Here is a 26,799-nt window from a genome sequence, read left to right as displayed (position 1 = left end):
AGAATAGATAAATTAGACTATATTAAAAATTAAAACTTCTATTTATCAAAAGACACCCTTAAAAGAGTGAAAATGCAAGCCATAGAATAGAAGATATTTGTAATACATTTATCTGACAAAGGACTCACATCTAGGATATATAAAGAACTCTTAAAAATCAATAAGAAAAATGTAATTTTTTAAATGGGCAAAAGACTTGTACAGACATTTCACAGAAGAGAATATTCAAATGGGCTGATAAACAGATGAGAAATTGCACAACTTCATTTGTCACCAGCAATTGCAAAATGAAGCCACAATACAATGTTACTACATACCTGAAGAGCTGAAAGTAAATATCAAGTCTTGACAACATAGCTAAATATCTGGAAACAACTCAAATGTCTATCAGGAGCAAAACAGAGAAATTGTGGGTATACACACAAGGGAATATTATAAACAGCAAGAATGAATGAACTACAACTATAGGCAACAATATGGGTGAATCTCACCAACATAACACTGAGGGAAAGAAATCAGAGACAAACGAGTACATACTGTGTGAATCCACTTCTGTAATATACAAAGAACTGTCAAAAGAAATCTATTAATTTGACTACAGGCAGATATTGTTATCGATGGAAATGCTCAGTAAACAACCTGTAACAGGAATAGAAAAGAGGTTTTTTTTGTTTTTTGTTTTGCTGTACGCGGGCCTCTCACGATTGTGGCTTCTCCCGTTGCGGAGCACAGGCTCCGGACACGCAGGCTCAGCGGCCATGGCTCACGGGCCCAGCTGCTCCGCGGCGTGTGAGATTTTCCCAGACCGGGGCACGAACCGGTGTCCCCTGCATCGGCAGGCAGACTCCCAACCACTGCGCCACCAGGGAAGCCCCATCTTTACAGTCTTGATCGTGGTAAAAACCCATCCACTTCTTTGCCTTGTTGCCTGACCAATGACCTGCATCTGTCCTATCCGAAGATCCAGGGACCAGCTTCAGAACATGCTGGAAGGAGGGCTTGGCTCTCTGGTATGAACCTTGTAAATTATCCTATGGACATCCCATCTGCTCACCCATCCATCCATCCACCCATCTATTCATCCATCTACCCATCCATTGTTTCAAAATGTATTTGTTGAGTATCAGCTCAAGAGGCTGAAGAGGTGCATATGGACACCCGTACAGACAGACCCTGACTTCATGGAACCTACGCTGGTGGGGGATGTAGGGAGGTTAACAGAAGAATAAAATGCAGTGTGACATGTGCTGTGATAGGGTCTTCTAGCGCTAACTTAGGAGCAGTGCAACTGCACCTGCTTTCTCTTTCACTCTGTGATGAGAGTTCACAAAGGAAGTTTAGTTTTAGTCTGAGACTTGAAAGATTAACAAGACTTAACCAGTAAAGTGGGGAGAGAGACGCAGGGAGAATGTGTCTGAGAGAAGCAAGGGCGTAGACAACTTCCTGGAGATCGTAGAAAATGCAGTTAAGGATCTGAAAACAGTTGAGCCAAGGCAGGAGTGGTAAGAGCTGAGGCAGAGGAATGCAAGGAGAGGATCTTGTAGTGTTGTTTAAGCACCTTGCAAGGTGCTGAGGGGGGATGTGAACATGTATAAGACAAAATGAGAGGACCCAGTTTGAGAGGCAGTGGAAGAAAGGGGAAGAGATCAGGGCCCCTGGAGTCAGATTCTGGGTGAACAAGATGCTCGGCCCCCTGCACAGTGTGGGACCCTGTCCACATCACCCTATTGTCTCAGGGCAAGCCAGCCACCCAGGAGGAGCACTTCCGGTGCTGGGGAATGCATCACCTTCCACCCAGCTCTGTTTTTTCTCTTGGGGAGGGAGATTCCTTGAAAATAGCACCAGTGAGGCTCCCTAACCCTGCTACCTGTGGTCTCTCTCTGTCCTTGAGAATACCTCTGCCCTCTACTTCAATCAAGGATTTGAAGACAACCCTCACACCCTGTCTTCTCTCCTCCAGTCTGGGTAGTCTCAGGTCTTACAAATCATTCCTGGGGCTCCCTGCTGTGTCCAGCCATCCCTGTCTTTCCAGGTCCACTTAGGTTGTACCCCTGTGGGCCCCAGGCCCAACCTGCTCAACCCAGTTCTGCAGGAGCCTCTGTCTGAATGTCTGGCTCCCATGTCCAGGTGTGAACTTCCTAAACTCACCTTTGGGCCACAGCCTCAGCCCCAGCTCTATCTCCAGCTTATCTGCCAACTGCTCCTGAGGATAAACCGGTTCTTGTGAGCCAGAGAGCATCTCTTCTCACCCTAGGGCTTCCTCAGCTGTTCTTAGATGAACTTCTCAAGGAGGGTCAATGGTCACAGGGCACTCCTCCCTGAGATAGTGCTGACGCCTGTCACCCAAAGGGTGACAAGGACAGAAGAAGGATAGTCACAGCACCTGCCATAGTCCATTATGGGTCACAAAAACCAGAATAGTTATTTATAGCATTAACTGAAGGAAAAGGAAGTGGGGCAAATGAGAATTGAACTAAGCCCGGTAGAGGAGGGCCCTGCCTGTGATTACCGGGCAAGGGAAAGTTCTTGGAACACACGTGATAGATGGAGACTTCCCGCCTTTGAGACGAATTAGTCACTGATGGGGCCTGGCTGCTGGGGATGTGATAGTCCCCCCACACCAGTCCGCAAAAGAGAGTCAGCAAGGGTCCCAAGAGTCTATGACTTTGAAGGGGGCTATACGTACAAAGCTGGGGGGTCTCGGTGAAAGAGTGGTCATCTAGTTTGCAGTCAAATGCTCTACCACTGAGCTATTCCCCCCCAGGAGCCATCTAGTTTGGAAAAATTGAGTTTTGTCCCGGCACCGTCACAGGGGCCCAGGGCCCGGAGGGTAGGCAAAGAGCATGGATGGTCTTAGATATGAATCGGGTTCTCTCTCAGCTCACACATGCTGTGTGACCCTGGCAAGGGACTTCACTGCTCTGAGCCTATATCACAGGGTTGGTGTGGAGAGTTGGGTAAACTGGGATGCAGATTACACACACAGTGGATGTTGTCCCTCTGGGGGAGGCTCAGCCCTGCTCCCCTTGTGGCTCGTCCAGAGCCGCAGGCCAGGGGAGAGGCCTCCTCCAAGGGCGAGACAAAATCAGGGAATGTCTTAAGTCTCTGAAACCCTTTGTCTCTCCCCGTGCTTCTGGACTCTTCCTCACCTTGCCCTGGGCAGGTGGCAGGTTGGCTTCGTGGGAGTGGAAAGGCCATAAATAGCCTGAATGGGGGCTGGGCAGGGGGATGGGGTAGGGCAGTCTGTTTTGTTGCACTGTAGCTTCCCACCAAGCCTGGCCCCAGGAGCCCTTTGACCTGGATCCATGCATAGCTCTCTGCCCACCCTGCAGAGGGCACTGGGGTCGGGGCAAGGTGGGGGGGTCTGTGTCACACAGACCTCACTGGCTCTAGGAGAATCTCATTGGCATCGCCGCCCAGGCCAAGCTGCTGAACTCCCTGGAAACGTGGTCACCAGCTCTCAGACCTGGTCCCACACACTCACTTTCCAACCACTCAGAACCTTCTTCCTTTCACATCTTTGCCCAGGCTGTGTTGACTTCCTGAAACCACCTCCCTGAGACACCCTGCCTTCTTGTCCTGGCACACGGATCATCACACTTGAATAATAAACAGAAATATGGATTGAGCTTCTACTCTGAGCTGTTTGGGGTGGGGAGGTGGGAGGGTAGCCAGAGGCAGAGGCTCTGGGTAGATATATCCACACACTCCATCCTCCAGGTCTTGGTTCACTCTTGCCGCTGCTTGTGATCGTACCTCTGTCACCTTGGGGCCAAATTAGACTCAACCTTCGAGACTTCACTGAGGTGTCACCTTTTCCAAGAGCCTTTGCTCAATACTCCTACTGTTTCCTTTCACCTGGAGTTGCCATACTGGTTTGGACCTCCCCAGGGCACTCCTAAAGCATGTTTGAATTCTGGCTGGCTTGTGTCTTGGGGCCTCGGTTACCCCAACTGTAAAATGGAATAGCAACACCTAACTCCTGGTGTGGTTGTACAGAGTAAATGAACTAGTAAACTAATAAGCTTGTACTGAATGCTGAGCAAATGTTAACTATTACCAGTGGCATTTTAATCTCTCTGCATCCTTAACACCAAGTCCAGGGCTGATGATATAATTAGTGTCAAATACTTGTTTGGTGGATGGATGGATGGATGGATGGATGAGAGATTAAACGTGTTTCCAAAATATGAAACAATCTTTGCCGGTGTTCCATGGGAGCTTGGGGTTGGGAGTGGGGGGCCAGGGAGAACCTACAAAAGTGAGCCTTTACTGTATCCCTATCATACATCAACACGTCAACAAGGAAGTGGCTGTTCCCAAATGAAGTCCTTGCAGAGGACTCCCCTGGCGGTCCAGTGGTTAAGACTCCGCACTTCCAGCGCAGGGGGAGCAGGTTCAAGCCCTGGTCGCGGAACTAAGATCCCACGTGCTGCTCAGTGCAGCCGAAAGAATGATTGTCAGCGCATCACACAGCACACAGTGTATACGGGTTGGTCGGTTCCAGTGGCTCTGACAGTTTCCTTGATACCTGGAAGGAGAAGGGCTTACTGCAGCCCTTCCTCAGTCCTAGACTGGAAACCCCCAGAGGGCAAGATGTCTCTGGAGGCTGGGCTGCCCAACCCAAGGCCCTGTAAAAACTGCTCAGAGAACTCCTCTTTGGAGGAGTAAGAGAGAGGGGGACTGGGCTGGAGAGCGTGCTCTGGGACTTGCTCCGTGGATGCCGGCTGTGGGGCTTCCCAGGCGCCCTTCCTTCTCCTGCTCCTTCCACATTCAGCCCTTAGTAGCCCACACACAGAAGGAATTAACTCTGGGCTCAACTTCTTGAAAGAAACTGAAGGCTTTATCCCCGGATCTTGCCCTCCTCCCTTTGTTTGCAAAGTCTTCCTGATCTTTACACTCCCTGCAGATCCTTCTTCCTGACTGTCACCTCCCGGACTCTAAAAACACTCTGATTGCCAGGGTGGGTCAATGGTTAACCCTCCAGCGGCTTTATATAAGCCTGCTTAGCCGGCTACCTGCTACACGGTCGGTCCTGCAGTTCCCTGGATCTGGAGGGTGACCCGGCAGCCCACGTGGATCCACACCATGGCCACCTGCTGGCAGGGCCTGTGGGCCTATCGCTTGTACCTGATTGTATTCTTCCTACCCATTTTCCTGCTGCCTCTGCCCATCCTCATCCCGACTAAGGTAAGGACGTGGGGTCCTGGGCACAGAGAAGCTCCAAGGGAGCAGGGGAGGGGCCGTGTGGCCCTGGGGTCGGGCATCCTTAGGACCAGCATCACCCATTCATCCCTCCGAGCCTGACAGCCTAGGCTGTCACCACCTGGTCCTCCTGAGGCCTGAGGAGTAAGAGGTCAATGGGGGGGCTTTTGTTCGGCACCCAGTAGTAGGAGCCCAATGTGAATTGCTTAGGTGCACTTGGTATCTACTCCCTTGGGAGGCAGGAAACCTAGCGCCGTAAAGGAGGTGCAGGTGGAAGCAGGTGAGTTGACTGGGAGGGTATGAGCTGGGCTAGCTGCTTGAGAGGGAAGGAAGGGGATTAGAAGGAAGCTGGCCTCAGACAGTTTGTGCATTTAAGAGTACAAACAGAAAGAGGAGGCGCTCACCTGTGATCCCAAGAGCTAAGTCTCCTGCGGAGGAGGGGTGGGAATTGAAGGAGGAGATCCTGCCAGTGGGCAATACAGATGCACACCTTGAATGGAGGAGCAAATGCCACTGCTTCCTGCCCACCCCCATGCAAGCAGCAGGAGTCATAACTTCGGCTCTCATTTACTGGAGGCCCCCACTGCACACCCTGTACCATGTACCCAGGAACCCTCTCTCCCATCTTATGACGCAGGTCTGACTCCCATTTTACAGACGGGGAAAGTGAAGTTAAGTCACCCAAAATCCCAGGGCAGATCTTGTTTTCTGGAGGTCAGATAGTATACACTTTGGGGCTCCCCTTGTAAGTAAAAGAAGACAAGATCTTGAATCTAAAATTAACACGGGACTTTGGGAAGGGTAGGTCCAGGAGGCGGCCTTGAAGTCCAAGCTTCACAGGAAACCTCCCTCTGGCAAGTGGCATAGTTAGGCAGTGGCAGAGCTGGGGGTGTGGTCTGGCTACAAAGCTTGTGCTGCCTGCCTCCAGAAGGCTGAGACCTAATCCTGGCCCTGGCCTCACCCCACACCCGCCGCCCCACCCTCACTTGCTCATTGAGCCATTTGCTTCCTTTAGTCACAGACAGGGAAATCGAGGCAAGATTTTTGTTCGAGGTATCCCAGAAGGGTAAAGAACTAGGGAGGTAGTGGCACAGCTCCTGGTAGGTGGCAGGGCCTGGCTGACCTATGAGATGACCCTTATCCCAGGCCAAAGCCAGTGGCCTCTCTATGCTAGGGACCCATCAGATCGGTTTCTAGACAGGCTGAGCCAAGTGTGTTAATCCCGGAAGGAAGGACAGACAGAAACTGTGATGCCCATTTTACTCCCCAAGAAGGTACAGCCCAGAAAGATTTAGAAACTTGCCCTCGGTCACTCAGGAAAGCCTGAGTCAGGACGAGAAGCCAGGCCTCCTTGTGGGAGTGCGATGTGTCAGGAGCCCCTGTGTTCCCTGTGCTGTACCCCTCCCTGCCGCCTGCTTTCCACCTACAGATGTTGTCTCCCCTGTCCTGACTCAGATGAACTGTCCCGACTCAGATGAACTGTCCCAGGTTCCATCTGTGGAGACCAGCCCCTGCACTGGGGCCCTGGCTACCAGTCCCTCTCAAGGACTTTGCTCCTGTAATTATCCTCTCCTCTCCAGCATCATCAACTTTTCCCTCTTTGCCTCATCTCTCCCATCAGCATGCAAACAAGCTCTAATCCGTCTCACATGAAAAGACAAACAAACCCTCCGCCAGTCCCACAGTCCCTCCACAGATACCTGGTTTCTCTGCTCTCTCTCCCAAAAGAAGGCCTCAGAGACTGACTACACTACCCGTCTCTCCTTAGACAGACAGATCCAGTCTCCAAGACTCTACCTACCGAGAGGGCTCTTGTCAAGTTCCCATCAGCGTCCGTGTCACCAAACCCCTGTTCCATGCTCACCTCCCTCACCCCCTCGGCAGCGCTCGTCACAGCTGGTCACCTCCTCTTTGCTATGCTGTCTTCTTTTGGCTTCTCCTGGTTTTCCTTTGACCATTTTTCCCGGCTACTTCTCCCTATCCTCGCCCGCAGGTGATCTGTTGTCTCCTGCCTTAAAAAGCATCTCTATGCTGATGATTCCCCAATCTGAAACCCCAGCTCTAATTTCCAAACTTGTATTATCCAACTAACACTGGACACCTCCCCCCTGAACATTTCTCTTTTTTTTTTTTTTTTTTTTTTTTGCGGTACGCTGTTGTGGCCTCTCCCGTTGCGGAGCACAGGCTCCGGACGCGCAGGCTCAGTGGCCATGGCTCACAGGCCCAGCCGCTCCGCGGCATGTGGGATCCTCCCGGACCGGGGCACGAATCCGTGTCCCCTGCATCGGCAGGCAGACTCTCAACCACTGCGCCACCAGGGAAGCCCTGAACATTTCCTTTTATGCAGCATACACATTGGCATATCCAGATCACAACCCTGATTACTCATCTCAGCCGACTCTCCCTGCGATCTTACTCCTCAAGATATGGCTCAACCGTCCACCTCAGAGCCATTCCTGACGCCTTTCTTTCCTTCACTTCCACAAGCACCAGCAGGTCCTGTTGACCAGTGTTTTCGCCAAAAATACACTGAATGGAATCGCTTTCCACTACCTCCACTCTGGTCCTGGCCGCTGTCGTTTCTCTCCCATCCCTACTCCTCCCCATACCATTCTCTTTTTTTTTAATTGAAGTAGAGTTGATTTACAATGTTGTGTTAATTTCTGCTGTATAACAAGGTGATTCAGTTGTACATATATGTACATTCTTTTTCATAATCTTTTCCATTATGGTTTATCACAGGATATTGAATATAGTTCCCTGTGCTCTACAGTAGGACCTTGTGGTTTATCCATTCTCTATATAATAGTTTGTATCTGCTAATCCCAAACTCCCAGCCCATCCCCCGCCCACCTCCACCTCCCCCTTGGCAACCACAAGTCTGTTCTCTACATCCCCAGACCATTCTTCACCCAAACTCCAGGATGATCTATTCCAAACATAAGATCACTACCCTGCTTAAAACCCCACGGAGGCTTCTTGTCAAACTTAAAATAAAATCCAAACCTCTCAGGGTAGCCACGAGTCGTTGGGGGCTCCTGCCCTGTATCCCGCCTCTTATTTGCTCTTCTCCAGCCTTTCTCTTCGTCAAATTGCTCATCTTCCTGCCTGGAATGTTCTTCTCCCAGAGGCTTCCCTCTCACTTCTTACATGTCAGCTGAAATCCGCCTCCTCAGAAAAGGCTTCTCTGAGCAGCACCGGTCATTTTTATTACAAAAACCTGTTATTTAAAGGGCTTTCGCTATCTGAAATGATGTATCCCTTTTTTTTTTTTTTTTTTTTTTGCGGTAGGCGGGCCTCTCACTGCTGTGGCCTCTCCCGTTGTGGAGCACAGGCTCCGGACACGCAGGCTCAGCGGCCATGGCTCACGGGCCCAGCCGCTCTGCGGCATGTGGCATCTTCCCGGACCGGGGCATGAACCCACGTCCCCCACATCGGCAGGCAGACTCTCAACCACTGCGCCACCAGGGAAGCCCTGTATCCCTTTATTTTCTATTTATTTTCTGACCACCCCCTACATTAGAATGTAGGCTCCGTGAAGGCAGGGACTTTGTCTTTTTCCATGCAGAACCCCCAGTACCTGGCACATAGTAGGTGTTCAACAAATACTTGTCAAATGAGTGAATGTGGGCAAAGAGGGCCCCGTCGTGAATTCCTGCTGAGTCCCTGCTCTCTGCAGTGGATCCTGAGCTTACCTCCATGACCCTGGGCCCTGAAGTGGAAAAGAGGAGGCCCAGACTAGGCTCAGGCCTGTGTCCTTATAATACTTGTTGACATTTCTTCGGTATTTTTGTGTGTGCTAGTCATTGTACCAAGCACTTCAAAACACTAACCCATTTATTTCTCGAAATAACCTCTGAGTTACTGTGAGGTTACTACTGTTGTCTCCATTTTACAGACATGTAAATTGAGGCCCAGAGTGATAAAGGAATTTGCCTCAAGTCCCAGCTAGAAAAAGGCAAAGTCTGAACTGGAATCTGGCCTTGGCTAAGGCTGTCTAAGGATGCAAGGTAGTCCCCTGTTGTGAGTCACCACTTGAGCCATCTACCGTCATGTCCATCCAGCCGTCAGCCAATCCTTCCACTGTCGCTCAGTCTGGGATGTCTGTCGAGCTCTTGCTCTGTGCTGGGGGTTACCAAAAAGGAATACAGATGTTCTGTCCTCAAGATGCTTTCAATCTAGAGGACCGCGTGTTCATGCCACACGGATTATAGCCAGAAGTCTGCAGGAGCTCAGAGGAAGGAGAAAATCCTTCCATCTGAGTTAAGGGAGAATCTGAGTTAGGTCTTGAAGGCTGAGCGAGATTTCAACAGTCAGAGGCATCAATAGAGGGCAGGCCAGGTGAAAGAAATGGCAGGAACAAAGGCGTGGGGATTGGAAATAGCAAGGAGTGTTTGAGGAGTTAGCAACAGAATCCTAGAAATGCCCATCGCCCACTGCGGGGTCCCAGTGATTGGGAGCCAGTGAGGCCTGAGGTCTTCTCAGTGCTTCCCCAACCCCTGCAACCAGATACCCAAGAAGCACCATCGGTGTGCCAGAAACCTTACATCTATTCATTCACTCATCCGTTCATTCATTTATTAGGGAACAAGTGACAGGTACTGTTTAGGTGCAGGGGGTGGGAGGTAGGATTCAGGGGAACTTGCGATCCTGGGGGTGCAGGGGGTGTGGAGGGACACACAAAAAGCATATACTGTCCATGCAGTGAAAACCATACAGCAGGCTGTGACTATGGCCTGGGGAGGGGCTGCTCTAGATGCGGTGATCAGAGACGGCCTCCTGGGGTGCTGATATTTCCCTAGGGCCTGACTGGCAAGGAAGAGCTAGCCAAGCACAGCTCTGGGCCAGGAGCCATCTAGGCAGAACGCGTAGTGCAAAACCCAAGGCCAGGGGTGAGCTTGGCAAGGTGGAGGGATAAATGAGGCCGGCACGGCATGTGGACCTGAGTGAGCAGAAGATGACTGAGGTTAAGTTTAGAGAGGTAGAGAGAGGCCAGCCAATGTCAGCCCTATAACGTCCGGGGAAGGAGTGAGGATTTTATGCTGAGGGTCACGAGGGATAAATACTTACTCAGAGGTCAAAGAGCTAGTAAGTTAGAGTCGAAAATGCAAATACCTCCCAGGACCCAACAGAATCATCTGTGAAAACTATCTGCCCGTGGTACCATGTTTGTCAGAACAGAGCTTAGCTGAAATCCAGACTGTATTTACGTTAAGAAAAGAGGGCAGGATTTCTTACTCTGAATCCCTGCATGCCTAGGATATAAGAACAGTAGGTGTGTGCGTGCACACGCACTTTAAAATCTGTGTGACTAAAATACCCTTACTGCAAGCTATTCCTGAACCCCAAAGACAGACCAGGATTGTGGGCATGAAAACTGTGCAAGGAATTTGGACCTCGCTGCCGGGGCCTGCCTGAAAGGCCTCTATCGTCCCTGATAAACAATGCTTCCCTGAACCCTCTGCCGCTTGTCTGAATTCCGGGCCCCTGGAAAACACAACACAGTCTCAGGCATTGTGTAGATGCCTGACTTATTTCCATAGACTTCTTCTGTTCATGAGGGCCTTGGTGTTCCCACCAATGAAACAGGAAGGCGGGGTGTGTCTGGTCAACACCCCCAGGGCAGTGAGGTGTGGTCCTTAAGTGTGGCCACGATCAGCACTGGACTGCGTGAAGTCTGGTTTTCTGGCCTCTGAAGGTCCTGGGAGTAGGGACCAGCCTCCAAAGCCAGGGAGATCCCTGGAGAAGAGAGAGAAGGTTCCCCAGCTCGAACTTCACCCCCAGATGACCAAATCATGTCCACACTTCCAGCACCTGCTAGGTGAAGGTCAAGAATGGGAAAGCCAAGGAGACTCTTCAGCAGTACGGTTTCCTGAACGGAATCCAGCAGCAGGGCCCAGGGCAGTTGTAGGGCTCAGATGCACGGAGGAGTGCGGGAACGCTTCTCTCATCTTCAACTCCTGCCTGCCGGTTTGCTCTTTAGCGGACGCAGACGGGCCTGGCCCTGGCCCTGGACCTGGCCCTGGCCCTGGCCCAAACTGTGATGTCAGGACTCTCCCCCGCACTTTTGTTTTCTCAGACACTCAGACCCATTGTTTTTCTCAGACACTCAGACCCATTGTTTTTCCCTTTGGCCTCTTAAAGCAGAAGATGATGCAACAAACGCATTCACGATAAGGTGCGGAATTAAACAAAGATCACTCAAATGAGATCAAGCGAGGCTAGGAAGGGAATCAGCCTCCATCCTTGCTTTCGGCAGAGCCTCAAAGGCAGGGGGTGGGGACGCTTTAGAGTGGAAAGAGGGAAGCCTTCAGGTGTGCCCTGACTGGAGGTTGTTGGCGGGGGGAAGCTGGAGGGGGGCTAACTAGAAGTGGGGTATCCTCTCTGATTGTTAGGAGAGCACATTTGGTTTTCACTGATTAGTCCTGAGTTGGAAGTGGAGGTAGCGAGCAAGTGGGGATCGAAAATTAAGGAGGCTGGCGGTCATGGAGCAAATCCTGCCCATTTGGGGTCAGTTGCTATGCAGGTGGTAGTTTGGCTACAGGGCTGGTTACCGCAGAGATTGTAGGACATATATTTGCGTATGGACTGGTCATTGTCGCCTTTTATGTGTAGTCTGTCAAGGTATTCGGCATTTGCATGGGCCTATTATTCCTGGAATGAATATCACACACACACACACACACACACACACACACACACCCCCCACTCTGCACCTCCTTCCCCAAGTCCTGTCTCATGGCTCCTTTCCTTGGGGTCACTACGCACCTGAACACTCAGGAAAGGCACCTGGAGTTTTCCTCCTCCCACCCAACCCAGCAGCCATCACTCAAACCCTCTGTCTTCCATCTCCTAACACCTCTGGAGTCCGTCCTCTCTCTCCATCTCTACTGCCATGACTTCTCTGAGCCCCTGTCATCTCCCCACTGGACATCCCAGCAGGACCACCTGTCACCTCCCAGCTTCTGTGTCTGCCAATCCACCTGCCACAGTACCGCAGGTGTAAGCCCCCTATTTTCATCTTGAGGTGATTGATTTATTTAATTAGGTGATACATGCACATTACACAAAGTCCAACAGCACAAAAGGGTGAAACATTTCCTTCTGTGATGAATGTGGACAACAAACCACGATAGTAAAGAACGATATTTTTGACTTTGCCACCAGTAGGTATCAGAGATATTTTCAAATCGTATGAGAGCTGTTGCCAGTCCCTTGACATATTATGTTAACCATGACTTTGAAATTACAGTAGCCATTAGCCCGTGAAGAGCTTAGTAGTTAAGAGTCACATTATATCACTATCTTACCCATTTTTTCATATTTTAATAACTGTATTTTGATATAATTGGTGTCCCTTGTAATCCTGTGCATTTTATTCAATGCATTTTAAAACATTATTCTAAAAAGGAGTTGGAAGGCTTCATCAGGCTGCTAAGGGAATCCTGGTACCAGAAAAGGGTAAGAATCCCTGAATCAGAGATTTTCCTATGTGTGTACAAACACCTGTGGACACATTTTTAAAAAACACATATGGTGGCATCAGCGTAATCTTTTAATAGAAACACCAACCTGACAGTGTCACCCTCTCGGTTTACAATCCTTCAAGGGCCTCCTCCCGTTTTCACCTTTGTCTTCCAGATAAAGTCCTAGATTCCTCTCTTGGCAGGCAGGCGAGCATTACATCCCTTCCCCCACAAGAATGTATCTTGATCTTTTATGCCTCATTCCATTCCCTCTGTGCTTACTCCCTCATGCTAACACCTTTTGCCCACCCACAGAACTCCTATTCATCCCTCAGTACCCGCTCAGTGTGCCCTCTCTGGAAGCCTTCCTCAGTCCAGAGGGAGGGAGGCTCAGAGAAGGGGCCCCATCTCTGGGACTCCATTCTCTGGTCTCTCCTTTGCAATGGTGCTGGCTGCCACCCAGGGCCTCGCCTCACTCCCCAGCAGCATCCCTACTTGCCAGGCGCAGAGGGGCAGTGGGAGTAGCCCACCCCAGGGCTAACCTTCAATCACCAGGACGAATAAGATGTGACACCTTTGAGAGTGTGGGCATTTTTGCTGCTGCCCAATGGCCACAGGCTGCTCTGTGCCCGTAACGGGTAAAGGCCGTGATGCCCACAGGTCCCCACCCTGCCCACACCCAGTGTCCAGAGTCTACCCTGGATTCCCTGGCACTACCATCTTCATTTGTATGTCATGTATCCACCCTGGTTCCCCAGCAGCCCAGGAGCAGGTTTCTGCGCCAAGGCCAACCCAGCGATCTGCTCACTGCCATCTACACTCCTCTACAGCTTAGACCTTCTCAGTCACACCCCTCGTCCTCCTAATAACCCAGCAAGGAGTGTGTTTCTCTTATTCCCATTTGTAGAAAAGGACCCTGCATAAAAGACAGTAATGTGTGTATAGTTAGAAATGCTCAATATTACTTATCAAAAAAAAAAAAAAAAACCCAAGCTGAGAGAGGTTAAATACCTTGCCCAAGGACATGCGGCAAAAAAGCTGGGCCTGGGCGCTCAGGTTTCCTGACCTCTGACCTTTGTTTCCTATCACAAAAGAAGCAAGTTGCCAGCCTTGGGGTTTGGAAGCCATCTGAGGCTTTATCTCTTCTCTTCACTGTTGGCTTTGCCAGGCAGCCTGCCATGACTACAGACCAGCCCACACAGGGCACTCAGACTCCCCGAAGGCCGGGGCCAGATCTGATTCATGTCTATACCCTAGTGTCTGACATTCATTCACTCATTTATCCAGTGTCAGCTCCGTAGAGGTGCCAGGCACCCTGCTAATGTGAGCAGAAACAGACCCAGACCCTGCTCCCTGGAGAGTAAGGTCTGGCAACAAAGGTTGATATTCATCATGAGAAATTTGTGAAAGCAAATGTTTAACTACAGACCGTGATGAGTGCTATGCAGAAGAGGTACAGGGGCATAGGCTGTGAAAAATGGGGAATATACCCCTGAAACACACGGAGGCTTCCCTGAAAAAGGAACATTTGAGTTAAGATCTCAAGAATGAGTAGACATCAGATGAGCAAAGTGGGGAGGGAAGACAAGAGAGGAGATTAGGTACAAATGCCCTGGGGCTACAGGGAAGATGGAGCATTTGAGAAACTGGAAGAGGGCCACTGTGGCTGGACCAGAGAGAGCAAGGAGGAGAGGCACAGACCAGCCCCCAAATTTTCCTAAGAGCAGTGGGAAAGCCTGCAGGGATTTGAGCTGCTTTTAGGTGTGTGTGTGTGTGTGTGTGTGTGTGTGTGTGTGTGTGTGTGTGTGTTGGGGGACAGGGTGTGGATTAAACAGGTTTGTGCCTCAAGATCACTCTGGCTACAGCAAGAAGAAGAGATTTCAGGGGCAAAAGAGGAAGCTAGGAGGTGAATAAGGAAGCTCTTGCAGAAATCTTGGTAACAGATGCAGGGGCTTGGACCAGGCTATTGGCCCAGAGCTGGAGAGGAGTAAAGGGGAGCATTGGAGGTGTTGAACCAGCAGGACTGGAGACCTGGAGCAGAGAGGTTATTTGTCCAGTGAAAGCCTGATGAGCCCTCAATAGCAGGGACAGCCTGGAGAGAGAGAGGAATGGGGATCTGACCACGGTAGTTTCCTGGTACAGCAGGGCCAGGGGCCCAAGTGGGAAGGAAGGATTTATAGACCCCGGCCAGCACCAGCAAAAGAGGGAGGGGCTAGAGACAGGGAGGTGAAAGAAAGTTGACCCCTGTCCTCCAGAGCCCAGGCTGAGAAAGGAGTACCTTCTACAGCCAAGGAGCAGCTGGGGAACAGCTAGCCTGCTGGACCGCAGAAGGAGGATGTACTGACAGAGGTAGAAAGAAGAGCGTTAGCCGCCAAGAGAAAATTCTTCCCTGATGGTATCTGAGCTCCAGGAGGGGCTGCCTCAGACAGGGTGCAGGCTGTGCCCTCTGCCGATGGCATATGGAGTCGTGCAATGTAGCATGACTGGGGAGTAAGCCAGTTGGGGCCCATGCCATAGGCCACCAGCTGAGCTTGGCCAGCCCAAGATGCGTCGAGCTGGGCAACAAGGCAGAGAGTATAAGGTGGCCCTGGAGCCCAGGTCTGATTCCCGACTTCCCACTTCTAACACTGGGGATACAGATCGTGGAATCAGACACATTGCGGGGCCAAGGAGAAAGGATCCCCCAGGTTCTGTTCCTGTTTCTGAGCCATGAATGCCACTGGCTGTCTGGTGAAGACTGTGGGCCCTTCTCAGAATATTGCTTTGAAATGTACGAAATAAAATGTATAGGATGACAAAGGAAACCAACCATTTTGAAATACAGTTATAAAACTATGAAAAAATTAATTGCAATTCAGAAATACAGATGCTTCCTTATTAAAGCATTAAATAAGATCTAGCGTTGGTATAATAACTACCATAATTTCAAAAGAGTGATGGATGTAAACAATATTTTGAGGTATATTTTGAGTCCATTGCAACCACTAATCTGTGCAGGTACCTAACAGCTGACAGCCACAATCAAGTATCTGTGACAAAATCGCCCATAGCAACGTTAACAGCTATGTGGTTTTGGGAGTTCCCTGGTGGTCCTCTGATTAGGACTCGGGGCGCTTTGTGGGCCCGGGTTCGATTCCTGCTCGGGGAACTAAGATCCCTCAAGCTGCATGGCGAGGCACGCCCCCCTACCCCGCCCACCCCCACAAAACAGCAGCTCTACGGTTTTGTTGCCTCTGTTCATAACCTTAGTTAGATGTTAGCTAAAAGATGAAATTGTTTTCCCATCCAACTTCATGAATCCTTGGCATTCCACGCCCCATTTAAGAGCCCCATGAACCAGGAAAAGCAGGTCAGCGAGTTACGGACCAACTAACTACAGTTGGACCGACTACCCAGGAGGGTGGGATGGGGACACGGGGCCAGAGCCACCAGGGCCAGAGTAAGCTTCTGAATGGAACTTTGAAAGTGGTTTTGGGTTTTGATCCAGAGACAGACGGACAGACACGGAGAGGGACACCAGGAAGTTGTGAAGGAGTAGAGGAGCCATAGATTCAACACACTGATGCTCACAGCTCTCTTTGGAGGGTGCAGATGGGGACCCAGAAGTGAAGGAACTTGCCCAGAGCCGGGCAACAGGAAGTGGCAGGCCCCAGCGAAGACAGTTCCATTTGGATCCAGAGTCCTAACTCACTCCCGTACACCCTGCTGGTCACAGCGCACCTGAGGCTGGGGGACACCCTCCAGTAGCAAGGGAGAAAGCTCAGGAGAGAAGCAAAAAGCTGGGGCTCAAGAACCAGATGGCCTGGATTCTTCACTGATCTGTGTGACTTTGAGAAATTTACTTAATTTATTTGCACCTTTGTTTCTTCATCCGTGAAATGGGAACAATAGTCATTACCTCACAGAGCAACTAAATGTCATTAAAAACCACCTGAAGTGCATAGAGCACCATGCCTGGCATGGAGTAGTCCTTGACGATGCTTCTGCTGTCGTTATTAGCAGAGCTTTCTTCTTGAATCAGCAAAGGCATCCGGCCCAGCCCCCACCCCTTGTCTCTGGCCAGAGAATTCTGGGGGGTGAGGGCATGGGGGGCACACCAGGGTTCAGAGGGCTGGCTTGCCCTTAGCCCCACGGGAAGATGGGTAACAGGCTGTGCACACTGCAGGTGAGAAAATGGTTGAAAGAACAGCAGCTTCAGCAGAATCTACTGCCTGCTGGGGGAGGAGGAGGGGTGGGTCTCTGCTCAAGGATCAAGGTGGCCCCACCCTTTGTGCCAATGAGTTCATGTCCAGGGTGAGAAAGGTGGTGGAAGTTTCATGGAAAGAAAGTGAGCCTGGCATCAGACGGACTTGGCTGGGCAGGCTGGGTGCCACCCCACCCCCCAGGATGCCACTGATGTAGACTAGTCGGGGAGTGCTCTTAGAATTATGCAATCCTGCACACCTTGCCTGGGTTCCAACCTGGCTCTGCCACTCCCTAGTTCTGTGACCTTGAGCAAGCCGCATACCTTCTGGAGGTCATCTATAACATAAGACCACCGCACACATCCACGGCTGTAACTACAAACATGAAAACACCCAGCTCCTAAGAGTTCCTCAGTAAACAGCAGCTTCCTCTCCCCAAGACCTTCCTTCAAGCTTCAGGGTACTAAAGGCGTGAGGTATAAGGGGTGAGCCCAGCCTATACCAGGTGGAGAAAGCAAAAGGGGCAGGGCAGTTGAGACAGGTAAGAGAGGAGGAGTCCCCAGCCCATAGTCCCAGCAGGCAGCCTCTTCCTTTGGCAAACAAAGAGTGGGCAGGTGTCCCGAGGAGGGTTGGATGCCAGGCACCCCCTTCCCTGGAGGCTTCCTTCTGGCTAATCATTCCCCCGTCCTCCCTCCCCAGGCCTGCGGAGAGGCTCTGTCAAGGAGGGTGGGCCCCTGACACCTGGGGTTGTCTGACTTCATTCCTGCTCCAGGTCCCCTCCCAGGCCTGAGGTCAGGACTTTCTAGCTTTGGGAGCCTCATGAGGGAAAGGGGGGTCTCTGGTACCCCAAGACTCACAAGACCATGACTCAGGGTTTACTCCACAATTCCCCGCACAAGGCGGGGATAGGGGAGTTATGTGAAAGAGTGGTCATGCCAGGATTACTAGGAAGGAGACCCCACTATTCCTAAAACTTTTCAGTGGTTTATTCATTCAGAAAAGATTTGCTCTGAAGCCTCCTGGGTCCTGAGCTCCAAGGATCCAGATACAAAACTGACTCTGTCTTCATGGAACTCAGCTCCTAGCAGAAGGAACAAATACTACTTAAATCGTCATACAAATAAATACACTCTTACAGGCTCTTGATGAAGCAGGGAAGGCCAGGGTGCCAGGCAGGGATCCGCATTTCCCAGGCCCCAGTTTCATCTAGGTGAGCCCCCGTCTCATGTAAGGATCCTCACCTGAGCCCCCTGCAGTCCCCAGGGGACTGGATTATAATCCAGTGGCTGGATTATAATGTCTAGGCTCCCCAGGGTTAAAGACAAGGTGGTGAGTGTTTTGCTTTGTTTTCTATTTCTATTTTTAAATGGGACCTGGGGCTCAGGAATCCAGGACTGTGAGTTTCACAGGCTCTCCCCACACTGTTACAAACGGCCTGTTTTCTCTGGGGACAGGAGGTGACATGACTCTGGGACACAGGCCTGCCCCCTCCAACAGCTTTGCCGTTCCCCTCCCGCCTGCAGGAAGCCTACTGTGCCTACACCATCATCCTCATGGCGTTCCTCTGGTGCACCGAGGCTCTGCCCCTGGCTATCACTGCCTTCCTCCCCACCGTCATGTTCCCCATGATGGGCATCATGGGTGCCTCCGTGGTAAGCCTCCCCACCCACAGGAGGACGTGCTCCCAGGGGTGGAGGGGGGTCTGCCCTAGGACGCTGATGACGGAGGAAGCCTCACCACAGACAGGGCACATGGAAGAGGGGTCCCTGCCTCTGCTTGGCAGGTTGGGGAGCACTGAGGGAGGAGTCAACTAGAAGACAGGGGGGAAGGCATTCTAGAAATGCCAGGTGCGTGGTTGGTGTCAAGAGTTAATTCAAAGTGGGAGCAACTAGGCCTAGATGAGGGAAGGAAAAGGGGGCCTTGATAGCCAGCTAGAGAGTTTGTATCCTTCTAGTTCAGTGGCTCTGAAACTTGAGCAGATGCACCAGGATCACCTGCAGAACTATTTAAACACATTGCTGGCTCTACCCCAGAGTTTCTGACTCAGGAGATCTGGAGCAGGGTCTAAGCATTTCATTTCTAGCAAGTTCCAGGTTGTTGATGATGCTGGCCCAGGGACCACACTGAGAACTGCTGTGTTAGTTTCTAGAAAGAGCATTAAATGCTTTCTCTCTCAGTCAATGGCTTGCAACAGGAGTGGATTCAGGTTAGATGATGTCTCAGTCATTCCTGAGGGGAGAAAGAATGACTTTGGCAGGAAGACAGGAAACTGGTTAATATTCAATGGCAGATGATCCAAAGACCATTTCCATTTGGGTCCAAGAGCCCAGGGGACCAACCTCCGTGTGCGGGAATATCAGTGTCGGCACCCTGTACGCCCAGAGGCACGGGGGGACCCCTTCCTCCTTCTCCACTGTCCCCGCCTGCCAGGTCAGCACTGAGTACCTTAAGGACAGCAACATGCTATTCATCGGGGGGATGCTAGTGGCCCTGGCCGTGGAACACTGGAATCTGCACAAGCGCATCGCCCTCCGCGTGCTTCTCACCATCGGGGTGCGGCCCTCCCTGTGAGTTCCCACGGACCAAGTCTGGAGGACCTGGGGTGGCGGTGTGCCCTTGAAGGGATGCTGGAGCACCCGTGTGTGTGTCTGTCCGTCGCTAGGCTGATCCTGGGTTTCATGGTGGTCACGGCCTTCCTGTCCATGTGGATCAGCAACACAGCCACCACTGCCATGATGGTGCCCATCGCCCGTGCTGTCCTGGATCAGCTGCACGGGACGCCCACGGGCACGGACGCTGAGGAGGGCAGGAACAACCCCGCCTTTGAGCTCCAGGAACCGAGTCCCCAGAAGGAAGAGACCAAGCTTGAGGAGAAAGGTGACGCCAGGCCCTGCCCCGAACCCTCAGTCCTTGAGGAGGGTCTGAGGCGATGCCCATGAGAGGAGTAGTCATCCTGGCACGTTGAGGGAGAGAAGAGGGAAGCAAGAAGTTCGGTGACCCACGTGTCCTTGGTTTGCCTGGGATTTTCCTGGTTTTGAAATGAAAAGTCCCACGGGCAGGGAATTCCCTCAGTCCTGGGCAAACCGAGATGCTAGGTCACCCTGGCAAGCCGAGAGCGGAAGCCTGGGTGGGCTGTCATGGGTCCAGGCTCCACTCTTCCTGTGTGGTTTGGACAGTCTTCTTCCCTTCTCTGTGCCTCAGTTTCCCTCTCTCAGAAGAGGGGTTGGGCCAGGTGGTGTCTGGGGGGATCACTCCGGCCTGAGACTCCAGGGAGTGCTGGCCCTTGCAGACCTGGAAGCAGCCTCTGCCCTCCCCCCAGCCTGGGTCTAGGCTGCTCAGTGACAAGGTGCCCCAGAGACCCTGGAGCTCCCACCAGGCTCCCCAGAACTGGCCCTGCGCCCATCCCCAACCTGCGCTCTCCCTTGTTCCCAGACAACAAGCAGGATGGCCCTGCGCCCCCTGTTCCTTCGGAGTCCAGGGCACAGCGGAACGAGGAACAGCTCCGCTTCACCCAGGGCATGAGCCTGTGTGTGTGCTACTCGGCCAGCATCGGGGGCATCGCCACCCTGACTGGCACCACAACAAACCTGGTACTGCAAGGCCAGGTCAACTCGTGAGTGACTGAGTGGGAGGGGGTCTGCATTCTGACTGGGGGGCAAGTGGAGCAGGCTGGTCGCCGGGCAACGTCACACAGCAGCCTGAATCCCTCTTCAGGATCTTTCCCCAAAATGGCAACGTGGTGAACTTCGCCTCCTGGTTTTTCTTTGCCTTCCCCACCATGGTCATCTTGCTGCTGCTTTCCTGGGTGTGGCTGCAGTTCCTCTTCTTAGGCTTCAAGTAAGTGGTGGAGTGGGTAAGAGCTGTCCAGGTGCCTGCCCTTACCCTCTAGGAGCTTCCAGTTTGGTACCCAGGTAGCCCTGCGGAAAAAGGCATAATCACCATCCCGGTGAGAAGGCCTCTCCCTCCCAAGGCCCTTCTGTGCACTTGCCCCCCCCATTTGAGGGAATTACTGTTTGGAGAGTATTAGCCCATCTATCAGATGAGCAAACTGAGGTTCAAGACATGGTACACACCGAGATGTGTCAGTGCTGGGATTGAAAACCAGATCTCCTGATGCCCAGGCCATGTCCCATTCCATAACAATCCCCAATCCTTTGGCAGGTGCTTAAGAAGCACACGCTGTGAGCATCGTCAGTTACAAAAGTCTTTGTTGCGCTCCTACTGTGTGCCTGGCCCTCTGCTAGGCACTGAGAACGCTAGAAGCATTAGACAGTCCCTGTCCTTGGAGCTCACCATCTAATGGGTGATGATAAGGTAGGAGCAGTGACAGAGGAAAGCCCAGGTGCTGTGGGAGGACAGCCCAGGATAGTGAAGATTCTAGAAGTCCCCTGGCAGAGATGATGCCTGAACTGAATCTTGTAGAGTTAGAAGTCAGCCAGGTAGAGAACGAGGTAAAGTCATTCCAGCAGCAGGAAGAGCTTGTGTACAAAGGTACAGAGGCAAGAAAGAGCATGCTGGGTTTGGGGGAACTCTAGTTCTGTGTGACTGAAACACAAAGAGGAAAAAAGAGTATCAGCATATGAAGCTGGAGAAGTAGGCAGGGGAAGATTATGGGGAATCTCATGTGCCACATAAAGAGTATGGACCTTCCTCTTGAGGCCAAGAGTAGTAAAGAGGTTCTATTCCTACTTCCAGCCCTTGATTACTAGTAGTCAGTAGATCTCTGAGTTGAAAATCATGTGAGACCCTGCTGGAGCTCAGCTGGAATCAAATCTGGGATTGATTAGTGATGTCTGCTATAGTACAGGCTAAGAGTGGTGGTATGACTGTTATTGTGGGTATAAGTTGTTATTTGTCCATCCTGCCCAGGCAGTGGGGAGCCATTGAGAGTTTTTAAGCATTGTTGCTGTCAAATTGCTTGGGCAGGTGCAAGGAGGCTGGATTGAGGTTGGGGATGGTACAAAGCAAAGTGTTAGTCAAAGAGACCGGCACAGTGCTAAGCAACATCAAGGATTCAAAGATGTGTGAAGCATGGTTTTTCCCTTGAGGAACTCACAAGTCCAGCAGGGGAGTTGAGATTTGCCCAAGTGAAAAGTGAAAAGTCAAAGTGAGTTAAGCACATGGAAGTGGGCTGCAGACTCCTGTGCCTCAGAGGACAGTGTGGGTGGGGCCCAGGCTGGCAGAGGATGCCCAGAAGCAGTAAGAGAGGGAAGGGAGGATTTCCGGAAAGGCTATTGGAGGTGGGGAGTGATGAGTCAGGGCTAGAAGGAGACCTGGGGTCTAGGCCTCTAGGGCCTCCTCACTCTGGGCAAGGGAGGGCTCAGCACAAGAGAATTCCTGGAAGGACAGAGGGGTCAATGGGGCACATGGAGCAGGGACAAGCACAGGGAAACCCAATCTCCCATCCTCAGCCTCCCCTCTGCTAAATAAGAGCCATGACACCCCAGAGTCTTCTGCTCTTCTTCCAGAACCTTGGGAACCTTTACAACTCATGGGAGTTCCCTGGCAGTCCAGTGGTTGGGACTCAGCACTTTCACTGCTGTGGCCCTTGGTTCACTCCCTGGCCTGGGAACTAAGATCCCGCAAGCCGCGTGGCACCGGCCAAAACAACAACAACAACAAAACCACAGGCACTCACAGCCCCTTGCTCCCCTGCCTGGTGTGGTGCCCTTACAAGCTGTCCCCACCCCTACCTGCAGCTTCCGGAAGAACTGTGGCTTGGGGGACCAGATGAGGAAACAAGAGCGAGCAGCCTTCGAAGTCATCCGGAGAGAGCACAAGCGGCTGGGCCCCATGACCTTTGCAGAAAAGGCTGTCTCCATCCTCTTTGTCTTATTGGTGGTGCTCTGGTTCACTCGGGAGCCAGGCTTTTTCACCGGCTGGGGTAACCTGGCTTTTTCCGATGAGAATGGGAATAGGTGAGCACTGTGGGGAGGAGAAATACTTCCAAGAGGAGGGAAGGGAGCAGGGCCCCCAACGCAGAACAGGAAGTAACGCTGGGTTGAGGTGGGGGGAACTTGCCAGGAGGGGTTGGCACATCTGTGGGAGGGGCTCCTCTCCAGCCCCCCTCCATCCTGTGACCCTGAGCAGCCCTAAGCCGCTAAGCCTGCCCTCCCTGCCCCGCCCGCAGCATGCCATCCGACGGGACAGTAGCCATCTTAATCGGTGTAATTTTGTTCATCGTGCCCTCCAAGATCCCAGGGCTGACTCAGGAACCAGGTAAGCACCTGGTCTGGGGCAGAGAAGGGCCTCTGGGCAGACCCCGCCTTCTGGCATGTGACGTCCCTTCGACCACACTCGGCAGGAGTAGACCAAGCCCAGAGAAGCTGGGGCGATTTGCCAAGGGCACAGGGACTCAGGGACAAAGTCGTGATGTTGCGGAACTGAGGGTCCCTCTCTTCCATGCGTTAAGCTCTGATAGGGACCCACCCGTACAGAGCGGGGAAGGGAAGGGGAGGAAAGCCTGCTGGCTCTTGGTGACCCATCCTCTTCTGCTTGGGGAGTAGGAAAACCAGAGAAGCTGAAGGCCCCTCCTGCCCTCCTCAACTGGAAAATAGTTAAAGAGAAGATGCCTTGGAATATCGTGCTCCTTCTGGGCGGTGGCTTTGCCCTGGCCAAGGGCAGTGAGGTGACAGACCCCACTCCCTCCCCAACCCACTTGAGGGAGACCCTGTGACAGGGACAGAGGGGCCCTGCTTCTCTCCCACACAGGGGAGCCCTGACCCCCCACTTAGGAGCCCCCTGGTGGGCAGAGCCTTTGCAGCAGCTGGAGAAACAGGTTAGAGCCCTAAGAGAGGGGGAGGAAACACAAGCCATAGGGACTCTCCCTAGTGGGGGCTTCTCTGGTGAGCAGGGACTGTACTCAGCGATCACCCAGTCCATCCCCTCACCGCCTGCCAGACAGAGAATGCCAAAGCTTTAGCACCAGGGAGTAGTTGGCTGGCATTGGGTTGACACAGTTTGCTAGCTGAGGCCACCAGGGGGCACCATGCTCATACCCAGCCAGGCTCTGGGGACCGGGTCGTCATTCCCCATAGCCTCCATCCCAGACAGAAATCCCTGAACCTGCACCCCCAGGCCTCGGTGTTCTGGCTAAGCTCATTCACTGCACGGACAGGAGCTATCCTGGGTCAGGGATTGGTTAGTTCCTCCAACAAGCGCTCACTGACTGTGCCAAGCGCTGTGCTGGGTGCTGGGTGCTAAGCGGGCAACATCGTATATAATAATGTCCCAGCTCCCTGGGGCTCACAGTCTGGCATTATAGGTGTGGGCAAGGCAAGACCTTGGAGCTCTTGTGACCCTGTGAACTGTCCGCGTCCCCCTGTTGGCCTCTTCCCAGCCTCTACCAGGGCCCTTCCCCTTCTCCCTCCTTGCTGGGAGCAAGGTCGCCCCCTGTCCCAACCTGCTAGGCTGGAGGGGGCAGGCAAAGGGCTAAGGTTGGCCAGGAACCTCCTGAAGAGGGGTCAGGAGAGCAGGAGTAAATGGGGTCAAAGGTCTTTACTCTCCCCAAGCCCCAGGTTTCCCAAGAAAGCCCCTTCGCTTCCCATCTGACCCTTCTGCCCACACCCAACTGTCCTTCAAGAGCAGTAGAGGGGGCCCCCAGGTTTCAGCTGGGTCTCATCTTCCCTCCCAAGCTGCCCTTTTCTCTGAAGATTCTAGAGAGGCGCAGGCAAGAGCAGGACCCTCCCAGAGCCTCAGCAGGGGACTCTGGGGCCCCAGGCAGCCCAGGCTCCCACACATCACCCTCCTCTGCCTACAGGAATCGGGCCTGTCGAAGTGGCTGGGGGACAAGCTGACCCCGCTGGAGAGTGTGCCGCCTCCCGCCATTGCCTTAATCCTCTGCCTCCTGATCGCCACCTTCACTGAGTGTACCAGCAACGTGGCCACCACCACAATCTTCCTGCCCATCTTGGCTTCCATGGTGAGCTGGCCCTGCAGACACCTCCTCCAGGCAGCCCTTCTGCCCACACTGCCTGCAGAAGTGCGGGGCCCTGCCTGAAGGTCAGAATGACCTGTCTGCACCTCCTCTCATTTCTGGGAAAAGACCCCTGAGCTTCCACCCTTCCCCAGGCTCTTCAGTAACTTTGGGCCCCAAGGCCCTCTGCCCCCTGACTCACTCCATCCCTGATGATATCACCCCTGGAGTATCCTGATGGGGATCACTGGCGGCCTCGCCCACCTCCCTGGGCCAGCTCCTGTTCTTGTCATTCCTGAGGTGACGGCATGAAATTGCTCCCCGGAGCATCCCCAGCCCCTTCTCCAGGCGCGTTCCCACAGCCTTTGATGATGACACCCACAAGCCCCTTTGAGATCCGTTTTATGGGTCCCTCCCCTTCCCACGCCCCACAGGGCAGGGCTGCACACTTATCCCCTCCAGAGAAGTCAAGGGGCCCTTTCCAGGTCACCAGGTACCTTCTGGCAGAAGTGGTGGGTTCATGGCCAGAGTGTATATTGGGGTGGGGATGGGGGTTGTCCCTCAGAGAGGAGAGCAGGAGAATGGGGACCACGCCTTCCCCTCTGGGACGGAGACTGCGACCAGCTCTGCCCCACTGTCTCCCCCTCCAGTCTCAGGCCATCTGCATCCACCCTCTCTACGTCATGCTCCCCTGCACGCTTTCCAGCTCCCTGGCCTTCATGTTGCCTGTGGCCACCCCACCCAACGCCATCGCCTTCTCATTCGGGGGCCTCAAAGTGACAGACATGGTGAGTGGCAGGGGTCTCCAACGCCTCAGCACTCCCTGCTCTGTCTTTCCATCTTGGTAGACCACAAAGTAGCTTAAAGCCACTGAGATTCTCAGAGTTTAGAGTGGACCCTGTTGGGGTGGGTGGCAGCAGGGGAGGCTGGAACGTGATCCCCAGTTGGAGTATCTTCAGGCCCTGCCAGCCCTAGGCCACTGAGAGGAAGAGGAGGGGTGAGGAACTTAGGGAAGGCACCGAGATGCCAGGCACCCGGACCCAGGGATATGGACTCAGAGAGAATGACTCAGGGCTCTGGAAGCGCCCCTTTCCCCTGTGAGCACTGGGATTAAAGCTGGTGGTAGGGGCATCACCTAGTGCTGCAGGTTAGACCCAAGGGAGGACTTCCCAGGGAGAGGTTTGCTAGTGAGGGAGCTCCTGAGCACCTATGAACACCTAAGGGATGGGTACTGGCCCAGCTCAACACCCACTCATCCAGACTGGCTCTCCTCACCCCAGGCCCGCGCAGGATTCATGCTCAACATCATCGGGGTCCTGGTCATCACGCTGGCCATCAACACCTGGAGCATCCCCATGTTCGACCTGCACAGATTCCCCTCCTGGGCCCAGTCCAACACCACAGGCTTCTGTGGGGTCAGCCAGGCAAACGTCACAACACCCAGCCCCTAGACCACGGTATAATCTGGCCCAAGCCAGGAAGACCCACCTCGTTCCTATTCCTCTGAGCTGGGAGGGGAAACCCAGGCCCCAAGGCAAACATTGAGGGAAAGGCACATGTATACCTAACCTCATGTGTGTCTTCGAGGGAGATGTATGTGAGCTCAGTCCTACGTGTCTGAGGAAAGTGTGTGTATGTGTATGTACGTGTGTGTGTGTGTGTGTGTGTGTGTGTGTGTGTGTAAAGATGGTGTGTCATGTGAGGATGTTCTGCAAGGGGGCTTTGCGTGTGTGATGATCCTAGGTGGTGTGTGCTTGACAACGTACACTTGCGAGGTCACAGACACGACAGCGTGCTCTGTCTGGCACTCCAGGTCTTTGTCTCCCCAGCTTGATGGGTGACCAGACCCTTTTGTCCTCTATTTATTGAAACTCAGGGTTGGAGCTGCCTGGGCAGCAAAGCCTACCAGCAGTTGCCATGGCTACAGTCTCTGGGACCGGCCCAACATACTGAGTTCCCCCCAGCCTCTCAGGTCTGGGGGGAGGTTCAAATATCAGCCCCATTAAAGTCTTTCAGTAGAATCTGTGGT

The 26,799-nt window shown here is 52.7% G+C and overlaps 1 protein-coding gene across 1 annotated transcript; it reads left to right on the top strand.

The window, feature by feature from the left end:
* The first annotated feature begins 5,088 nt into the window (after positions 1-5,088).
* On the top strand, positions 5,089-26,783 carry SLC13A2 (solute carrier family 13 member 2). The gene is made up of 13 exons (XM_067714280.1): positions 5,089-5,190; positions 18,379-18,507; positions 19,286-19,422; positions 19,518-19,732; positions 20,288-20,468; positions 20,570-20,692; positions 22,555-22,773; positions 22,986-23,074; positions 23,362-23,483; positions 24,615-24,776; positions 25,421-25,558; positions 26,051-26,227; positions 26,647-26,783. The coding sequence occupies exons 1-12, from the start codon at positions 5,089-5,091 to the stop codon at positions 26,219-26,221; spliced, it is 1,788 nt and encodes a 595-aa protein (XP_067570381.1). The 3' UTR covers positions 26,222-26,227; positions 26,647-26,783.
* The last annotated feature ends 16 nt before the right edge of the window (positions 26,784-26,799 follow it).

This window comes from Pseudorca crassidens, chromosome 19, assembly GCF_039906515.1.
Source record: "Pseudorca crassidens isolate mPseCra1 chromosome 19, mPseCra1.hap1, whole genome shotgun sequence".
Lineage (NCBI taxonomy): Eukaryota > Metazoa > Chordata > Mammalia > Artiodactyla > Delphinidae > Pseudorca > Pseudorca crassidens.
The sequence above is the reverse complement of the archived record's forward strand: the minus strand, read 5'-3'. Positions and strand labels throughout refer to the sequence as shown.